Here is a 9,828-nt window from a genome sequence, read left to right as displayed (position 1 = left end):
AAGTGTGTGTTTTTGGTTTCTATTCCAGATCTACATCGATGTAAACGGGAGCATGAACACCTCTATTGTACCTATGTTCGCCTCAATCATTTTCGACCTATCTTTGTTGAAAATAAAAAGTAGTCTTTTCTAGTATAAATCTTATGTGGGTTGGAACAAATGTGAATATGAGCGGACATTAAGATTCATCAATTTTCTCTACCGCTTGACCCCTTTTGGGGTTGACTGGAGCCTATCCCAGTGACTTTGGGCCTTAGGTGGGGTTGACCCTGGACAGGGGCAAACTCGTCCCAGGGCCAACACAGAGACACCAGAATCAGAATCAGAATTGGATTATTGCCATTGTCAATGAACAAAATTCACAAACATAGGTACTTGTCTTGGTGATTCGATGCAACATAAACCAATAAAACAATGAATAAGTCATAACAATAAGCTACCAGATAAAAATAAATAAGAGTAAAAGTAAAGATAAAAAATAGGCTTAATATGTACAAAAATGTACAGTTGTACAGATGTAGTGCAAGAAAGTGAACAATGCAGTGAGTGATTCATCAATCTTCTTCTGCTTATCCGGGGCCGGGTCGCGGGGGCAGCAGTCTAAGCAGGGACTCCCAGACTTCCTCCTCCCCAGACACTTCCTCCAACTTCTCCAGGGGGATCCCGAGGCGCTCCCAGACCAGCTGAGAGACAAAGTCCCTCCAGCGTTCCTGCCTCGCCAATACAAGTCCTACCAGCCAAAGAAGCCTGATAGGCCTCCTTCTTCAGCCTGACGACATCCCTTACTTCCGGTGTCCACCATGGGTTCGGGGGTTGCCACCGCAACAGGCACCGGAGACCCTGCGAACACAGCTCCGAGCAGCCACATCAACAATGGAGGCAGAGAACATGGTCAACTCGGACTCAATGTCCCCAGCCTCCCCCTGGACATGGGAGAAGCTCTCCCGGAGGTAAGAGTTGAATACCCTACTGACAGAGGGCTCCGCAAGACGTTCCCAACAGACCCTCACAATGCGCCTGGGTCTGCCAAGTCTGTCCGGCTTCCTCCTCTGCCAGCGGATCCAACTCACACCAGGTGGTGATCGGTTGACAACTCCGCCTCTCTCTTCACCCGAGTGTCCAAGACACGCGGCCGGAGGTCAGATGACACAACAACAAAGTCGATCATTGACATCTGGCCTGTGTCCTGGTGCCATGTGCACTGATGGACACCCTTGTGCTTGAACATGGTGTTCATTATGGACAATCCGTGGCACAGAAGTCCAATAACTGAAAACCGCTCGGGTTCAGATCGGGGAAGCCGTTCTTCCCGATCACCCCTCTCCAGGTGTCACTGTCATTGCCCACGTGGGCGTTGAATTCCCCCAGTAGAACAACAGAGTCCCCGGTCGGTGCACTGTCCAGTACCCCTCCCAAGGACTCCAAGAAGGCCGAGTACTCTGCACTGCCGCCCAGATCTCTCTGCACCGGCCCCTTATGGATCCTCCTGCGGGTGCCTGTGGCCGGGCACAGCCCGGGAAGACTTAGGTTAATTAGGTCTTCATGTTAAGTGTTGTACCTTGACAGTTTTTGGCTGTTTTTGGCTGTGAAGGGAGCAGAGTGCAATCAAAACTGACAAGGTATGACACTAAATATACCAGTTTGGCTACAAGAAATCCAAAGACTATTCTGTAAATGTCAACATAGACGAGGGGGGAACTAGACTCTGAGTCTTGTGAGTGAGGTGTTCACGTCTTCTGTCCACAGACTCACACTGCTCTGGAGCCTGTTCTTCGTGAAGGTGGAGTGATCCGCTGTGATTCGTCCTTCTACTGCCCTCAAGGCTCCTCCTGCTGCAGAGGCCCCACAGGGCAGTGGAACTGCTGCCCGTACCCCCTGGTAGGCAATGCTACTCTCTATGCGTGTAAAACAAGGGGCTAGCTTGGTAGGGTTGCACAGCATGTATCACAATTGAATAAAAATAGAGGATTATCTTGCATTTAGGCTGGAATTAAAAGAATGTCTTCTGCAAAAAAATGTCTATCTATAAACATGAAAAGCATAATTCTTGCATTAGCTCAGAAGTTTATTTCAGTCATCAAAAATGATAATCCTCCTGGATGTGTGGGTGTTTTTTTTTGTATGTTTGCCACACTTTCACACTGATTCCACTACATGCAGCAACAGTCTCTGAAAGACCACACACGCTCAACGAGAGCGTGTGTGGACAAGTTTGTGAAATACATGTCCTCATTTAAGACCTTTCCCTATATGTTTCAGTGGCCAAATATCAAAACAACTGTGCGTAAAACCACAAATCAGAAGTTATCTGTTGTTCACATTCTCTTTCCTGTTCGCTGCATTCTGATCTGTGAAGCTTGATCCGAGTGGTGGAGCTGTGGCACAAACCTGTGCTGTGCATAAGTGAGATGTGGATCTGCCCTCATTAACTATTATGGCTGTGCCCCTTGCCAAGGGTGTCTGCCCATTTTATGTCAGTAAAGTGAGCTACATGTGACTTTTTATGTGTGACATGCTGCTTTTCGTTCACACCAGACACAAACGGCAATCACATTTTTTTGAGTACAAACAGCTATTTTTCCGTCTGTGGCTCTCGGCCACGTATTTAGCATATCGATACCAGTAATATAGTATATAGACAGTGGAATGGTTACAAATGTGTCTAAGAGACTCAACCCTGGGGTGTATCATCATTATTCAGAGTACAAGTGTGACCTTCTCTTATGGGACACATCAAGCTAGGCAGAGCAATGAACCACAGTATTAACAATCCTATCACAGCTGCTACTAAAGTTATACATGATATGCTATTGCATTGGACAATCATGAAGAATGTGCTGCTGTTTTTGTTGATTCAGTAGATTACTATATTCTCTTGGATTGTCTGGATGTTTTTGGGTTCAATACAAATGCTAAATAAAAGCCGCAATGGGTGATGGTGGCTCTCGCCACCCGCGAAACCCCTATGCGCCTTGCCCTCGCCTGACCAGCACCTCGGCTCCCGAGAGCCGAGCGCACCATCATTGATGTAGATTTGAAGTTTGCCAAGCAGATAATGCCGTGGTTAAATCTAGTTTTTATCACCTCAGGTTTTTAATCTAGACTCAAATGGGTTTTACCTTTCAGCGACCTGGAGCGGGTGATCCGTGCTTTATCTCTGCACGTCTTGACTTCTGTAATGCACTGTACACTGGGATCAGCCAAGCTAACAAGCTAACAGGCTAACAAGCCATGCTTACAGTTAGTTAAAACCCTATTTTATGCTCACTGCACTGGCACTGGAGTTGATTTTAAAATTGTATCGTTTGTTTTTAAAGCGCTTCATTGTTCCTACACTCCTGCGCTCGCTGAGGTCTGAGGGCCAGTTCCCTCAGAACGCTCTTCCTCCCACATAAAGACTGCACCTTCAGTTGATGCTTATAGGTCTAAAAGATTAAAAAATAACTTTTATTCACTAACATTTAAAGGTGGTATGGACGATTTTTTTCAGCAAATTTTTTATCATATTTCCTCGTGGCGTGGATAAATCATTTGTCCTGCCACGTATCAATCATAAAACGCACCTATCGCTCACCTGCAGCCGCGTGCGGTTCGTCCGCACGTTTCCGCGTGTCTAAGCGCATGGATCTATCATAATATAGTTCTCTCAGTGTGCGGGGCAAAATGAAGACGGAGAAAGACAGTTAAAGCTGACGCAGAAGTGGACAGAAATCTACGGGAGACGAGAGATGTGATGCGCTCCGTTGCGCTAATAAACAAACGCACGTGTGTGTTGTATCAGTCCACACGGGGGAGGGGCATGTGCACGGGGGAGTGGCATGTGCACGGGGGAGTGGCATGCGCACTTCCGCCTGCGTTCTCAAATCGCCGAAAAATCGTCCATACCGCCTTTAACACAGCATGAGAATTTGTGGTCCTCTGACCGTCTTTTATAATTTTGTATATTTTATATATTTTTTATATTATATTGTTTTTATTTGGTTTGTACGTATTTACGTTTTTTTATTTATTTTTTTAAACATATTTGACCTGTGCTTGGTTTGTACTCTGTGCTGCACTTTGGAGATTTTGTTTTCAGATTTGCTATACAAATAAAGTTGGATTGGTTAGGTTATCTAGTTTAATAGTGTAAATTATCTAAAGGAGTTGTGTTATAAATCTGTTTTAGTTCACTCGTGTCACTCTGACAACTTTGGTGCATTTGTGCTAATGTTTAGTGTGTCTTTATGCCTGTTTTGCGTGGAGGGCCCCTAGAGGCCAAACTGTACAAAATGGGGCATAGGTCTGATGGACTTTTAGGATCAAGGGCACATCAAGGAATGCTCTGCAGAGTTTTACCAATAAAAGTAATGTTTATGCATTCCTGTAGGTGGCGCTAGAGCACCAATCATAATGGTTGACAGGTTTTTGTAATCATGATTTTAGTGTACGTGTATTTGTGAGCCTTAATTGCACCCCTGCTGGTCAGTAGTGAAAAATACATATATCTGTAATGCACTATTTTCCATGGCGTCTTGAGTTAAGTTTAAAAAGTTTTAACAAGAAAAGAACAACCTTAATAAATTTGGGTCCAAGCAGAAATTGATCCTTGGATATCCTGCGCCTTAAAAAAAAACTCTCTACCTACCAGGCTAAACATATTTTGATTGCGTTTTGCGGGTTTTATACAAAACAACGCTCAGTAACTCACCATTGATGATTGTGTACTTTGCAATTCAAATAGTTTAATTTGTCCCGACAAATTGCAAGATTGTGCCAAACGCCGACCTGAGCAAAGAGAAAGGGAGAGAAAGCCTCGGTGATCCGCTGCTTACAGGAATCAAGACAGGAAATGTCCCATCAAAATAAAAGAGCGTCAGGAAGTGCAAGCATTAATTGCGCCCCTGCAGGCCAATAGTGAAAAATACACAATATCTGTGATGAAATTCTTTCATGGCGTCCTGAGAATAGAACCCCTGACAAATCAGACAATGTTGATTTTTCACATAATAGGTAGGGGGCGCTATAGAGTAAATTTGTTACATGGGTATTAATGACTTACAATAAGGCTATATAAACGCATTAGTGAGTGAAAGTTGAGCTCAGTAGGTCAATATCTTTGGCCGTGACGTGTCATCAAAAAGCAGGAAATGAAGGCGTATTTCGATGGTGTCCCACGCGAAGACCTTAAAGGCGCAATGGACGATTTTTCGGTGATTTGAGAACTCAGGCGGAAGTGCGCATGCGCACTCTCCCGTGCGGACTGATACAACACACACGTGTGTTTGTTTATTAGCGCTAAGGATCACATCGCATCTCTCGTCTCCTGTAGATTTCCATCTACTTATGAGTCAGCTCGAACTGTCTTTCTCCGTCTTAATTTTGTCCCGTACACTGAGGGAACTATATTATGATAGATCAATGCGCTTAGACACGAGGAAATGTGGGACGAGCCTCACGCGGCTGCAGGTGAGCGGTAGGTGCGTTTTATGATTGACACGTGGCAGGACTAATCGGCCACGAGGAAATAAGACTCAGATTTGGGCCAAAAAAATCGTCCATTCAACCTTTAAGAAATATAAAAAAGGCTGATTATTAAAGTGTTGTTTGGAGCTCAATCGGACAAAAAAAACTAAGACAAGACCTTTTTTGAAAATTTAAAATAAAATCTTTGATCCAAAATGGCCGACATCCTGTCCATCATACAGCGATGCTGCCAAGTGCGTTTTAGTCGTCACAGGGAGTTCTATCACTGCTCCAAATAGGGTTAGGGTTCATGTGCCCAGGCCAAATTAGAAACTTCTAATTTTTGCTCTAGGTGGCGCTGTAAAGTCGGGTCATCTTCAAATTATTGAATTTTTTTGCCGAACCAATCACGTCCATACCCCTATGTGGGACTTTTCGTCAACGTTCAGTGGGTCAAAAACGTGATTACAAAACGACAAAATAATAAGAATAAGAAACCGACAAAGAATAATAGCTATTTGCCATTTCATGGCTCAAGCCAAAAATGGTTTGCAGATGACCTCACAAATAGATCTAATGCTGGTACTGCTGATGCTTTCAATCTGAATTTTCTTACCTTAAAAAGGAGTTCCTCAAGGCTCTGTCCTTGGACCACTGTTATTTACAATATATACAAATTCAATTAGGCTTAATCTAAAACACAGTAGCATCCACTATTACACAGATGATGCCATTATGTATGCTAAAGCACCTTCTTGTGCACAAGTGATTCAAAATATTCACAAGGATATTCACTCTATCCAACAATTATTTATGTATTCAAATAAAACACAATGTATGCTGTTCTCCAAATGACTCTCTAGTGACCCAAAGAATAATCTATTCTTATGCTTGATGATACTCTATTACAAATACTTGGCAATCTGGATCGATGATAAATTCTCCTTCAACAAACACAAGAGCTGACAAATAATCTTAAAGCCAGATTGTCATTCTTTAGAAAAAAACGTGTTTTCCTCTTAATTGTAGAAAACAGTAAATCCAGGCGACATTTCTCTCAGCTCTAGATCATGTATGTAAATCCATCCTACAGCAAGTGTTAAAACCTTGAACCTGAACTCAAATCATTCAGCTCTGAGGTTCAGCTCAGGTTCAGCTCTGAGGTTCAGCTCTAAGCTTCATTACAGGAGAAGGATACAGAACTCACCACTGTCAATTATACTCTAAAGTAGAATGTGATTATTGGATGTGAAGAGAACAGCTCGGCCTTTTGTTTGTGTTTAAGGTTATTTTTGATTATTTATCCAGTTTATTGCACATTAGTTCAGGTATTCACTGTTTGAGGTCTCAGGGCATTTTTATCTTACAACCCATCGTGTCAACACAGAGACAGGAAAAAGGCTTTCATCAACAAAACACTTTTTAAATTAAATCATCTTATGCCTTTTAATGATTTCAAAGCACTGGTCAAGGACGACTTTTGGAATAAGTCATATAGCAAAATGTGGAAAAAGTGAAGCCTTGTGAACCTAACCCTAACCCTAACCCACTGTTTGTAAAGGCTTCTCTGCTGTGTTTTCCAGGCTATCTGCTGTTCTGACGGGAGCCACTGCTGTCAGTACGGTTACACCTGTGACCCAGACTCCCAGGTGTGCAGACGTGGGCCCTCCAAATTCTGAAGACTTTTATTATTGATTTGAATAAAATGTGCTACACATGTAACAAACCAGATGTAATTTTTCTTTTTTAATTGCTGAAATACTCATCCGCTACTGCATAGATACAATTATCTTATTTCCATCCAGTACAGCCCCATACTGCCTTAAGTGCCCTAAAGGTGGGAAAGTGCAATACAAATACTATACTATAATTATAAACATACGCAAGCGGCGATGATCGGCGATGATCCCCGTGACACTTCTGGTGACATTTGAAGGTAAAAAACACACATGCTCAGAACACCAGGAGAAGCAGATGTGCTCCTCAGAACACCAGGAGAAACAGATGTGCTCCTCAGAACACCAGGAGAAACAGAGGTGCTCCTCAGAACACCAGGAGAAGCAGAGGTGCTCCTCAGAACACCAGGAGAAACAGAGGTGCTCCTCAGAACACCAGGAGAAGCAGATGTGCTCCTCAGAACACCAGGAGAAGCAGAGGTGCTCCTGAGGAAGATGCAAAACACTGAGAAATGAACAGTACAGAGGATGAAGCCGCCAGTGTGGGGCATGTGAGTTCGGGTTGTGGTCACCATGGTGATATATTTCTGTGAATTTGAAGAAACTGATGACATGATTCTTTGTTTTTTAACATCAGACTTTATGCTCCATGGGTAACCCTACCCGTTGACTGTCTGCTTTTTTTTACATTAACTCTGACTAAACACATCTGCTCATCGATGTGTCAAACGTGGGGGATTGGATTTGTGGGAAATTGAAAGTATATGCAGAGTGCAGCAGGGACGTGGTGAGCCAGGGATCTTATAGATCCAGTTCTTTCTGAGGATTGGTGTCAGGAGTGACTATGGAGTTTTTTTTAGATGGGGGCCCTTCATTAGAATTGGACTTCTCTCCCTTTACAATCTTTTTTGATCGGGTTTTGGGTTCGATGCCCATTTCTAGCATGAACCCTTTTGTTTTCTTTTTTAACCTTTCAGCTGTTCAGTGTTCCAATGGTTATTGTTATTGTTTTGTTCATAAGAGTTCTTCTATTAAGAGTGTGTGTTTTTTAAACTTCCTATAATCTGTCCTTTCCTCCTGTTTCTACTGCAGTGCAACAACCAAATTTCCCCTTGTGTGGACCTTAAAAGATTATCTTATCTTATCGTGTGTGTTTGTTGTTTTCGACCGGAGAGATGAGAAATATTCAAAGGTTGTCAACGGTACAATCAATACAATCAACCCAACGGCATCAGAAGTATTACAAGTAGAATCCTTCAATGTGAACGGCACTGAACCCAATCAAATGAACAAAGATTGACAAAAATGAAAAGAGAAAGAATAGACCTGTATATTTACATGAGACACTTGAATTCCACTGAACAAAAACTACAAAACAAAATTCTTTTAAAAAAAAAAAACCTATTATTCATCATACAGAGGTAAACATAAGAGGGGAGTGGCTATATTGATCTCAAACTGAATAGTTGTAAGGATGAAGAGGACAGATATGAACTGTTAAAGGGATTATTAATTTAAAGGTTTTCACTCTTTTAAATGTGTTTACTCCACCAGGGGGCGATATCACGCTCTCTGCTGATGTCATTGACCTGATTGTGAACCACTCTGAGGGAACCCTGACCCGAACCACTCTGAGGGAACCCTGACCCCTGACTCTGAACTACTCTGAGGGAACCCTGACCCCTGACTCTGAACCACTCTGAGAGAACCCTGACCCCTGACCCTGAACCACTCTGAGGGAACCCTGACCCACTCTGAGGGAACCCTGACCCACTCTGAGGGACCCCTGACCCACTCTGAGGGAACCCTGAACCACTCTGAGAGAACCCTGATCTGTGGAGGAGATTAGAATCTTCACATTCAGCTACATTAGACGTGTGGCGCTCAAGAGGCTCTGGAGGAACAAGAAATAAGACGTTCTGTCTCTTATTGAAGAAAATAGGATTGATTGACATCTGGAGGGAGATGAACCCTAGGGGGCGCCAGTTTACACCTCATTCTAATCCACAGACTGTCTATTCCAGAATAAATTACTTTTTTGTTCTCAATGAAGACATCTAAAATCACCATAGCAGATACAGGCACAATAGACCTAAGTGATCATGCTCCTGTCTACATTTCTGTAGATTTGGAGGAAGGAAGGGTCAATGCAGCTTCTTAATGACCCTTTGTTTAAGGAACAAATGTCATTAAACATTAACATTAAGACTTATCTGGAGGAAAATGATACTGGGGAAACGTCTCCGCCTCCTTTGGGATGCTTCCAAAGCCGTGTTGAGAGGAGAAATTATAGCCATAGCCTCCGAAAAAAAGAAATAAAGGGAGAAAAAGCTATAAGATCTGCAATGGCCATGCCAAAAAGAGATATGCTAATATGCTTCAAGATATTAAAAAGTTAAGAGGAGAAATTAATGATATGACTTCACAGAAAATAGTGAAGAAAATGCTCTTTACCAAATGAAGATATTATGAGAGTGGATCAAAACTTTCTAAAATATTACTTTGGAAACTTAAAAAAAACAAGCTGAAAGAACGATTTTTAAAAGATGCCAAATTTCCCCCAGAGTAGTTGCTCCTAGGGCAGCGTAGCTGGGAAACTGTAGGTTTTTATTTCTGTTCCTAACTCAGTCACAAGCACACTCTGGATCTTGTTTTGGTCTGTTTTAGTATTTTAAAGTTGGTTTAAAGCAGTGGTTATTAAACAGAG

At 42.6% G+C, this 9,828-nt stretch overlaps 1 protein-coding gene across 1 annotated transcript in view; it reads left to right on the top strand.

Moving 5' to 3' along the window:
- The window catches only part of LOC140361563 (progranulin-like), a 23,193-nt gene extending 16,008 nt beyond the window's left edge, over positions 1–7,185 (top strand). The window contains exons 4-5 of the mRNA XM_072447273.1: positions 1,747–1,878; positions 7,029–7,185. Coding sequence (XP_072303374.1) covers positions 1,747–1,878; positions 7,029–7,124 — 228 coding nt within the window. The 3' untranslated portion in view covers positions 7,125–7,185. The remainder of the gene's footprint in view (positions 1–1,746; positions 1,879–7,028) is intronic.
- The last annotated feature ends 2,643 nt before the right edge of the window (positions 7,186–9,828 follow it).

This window comes from Eucyclogobius newberryi, unplaced genomic scaffold, assembly GCF_026437365.1.
Source record: "Eucyclogobius newberryi isolate DKJ021-1_F unplaced genomic scaffold, fEucNew1.0.hap1 SCAF_16, whole genome shotgun sequence".
Lineage (NCBI taxonomy): Eukaryota > Metazoa > Chordata > Actinopteri > Gobiiformes > Gobiidae > Eucyclogobius > Eucyclogobius newberryi.
Note: the sequence above shows the minus strand (reverse complement) of the source record. Positions and strands in the feature narration are given on the sequence as shown.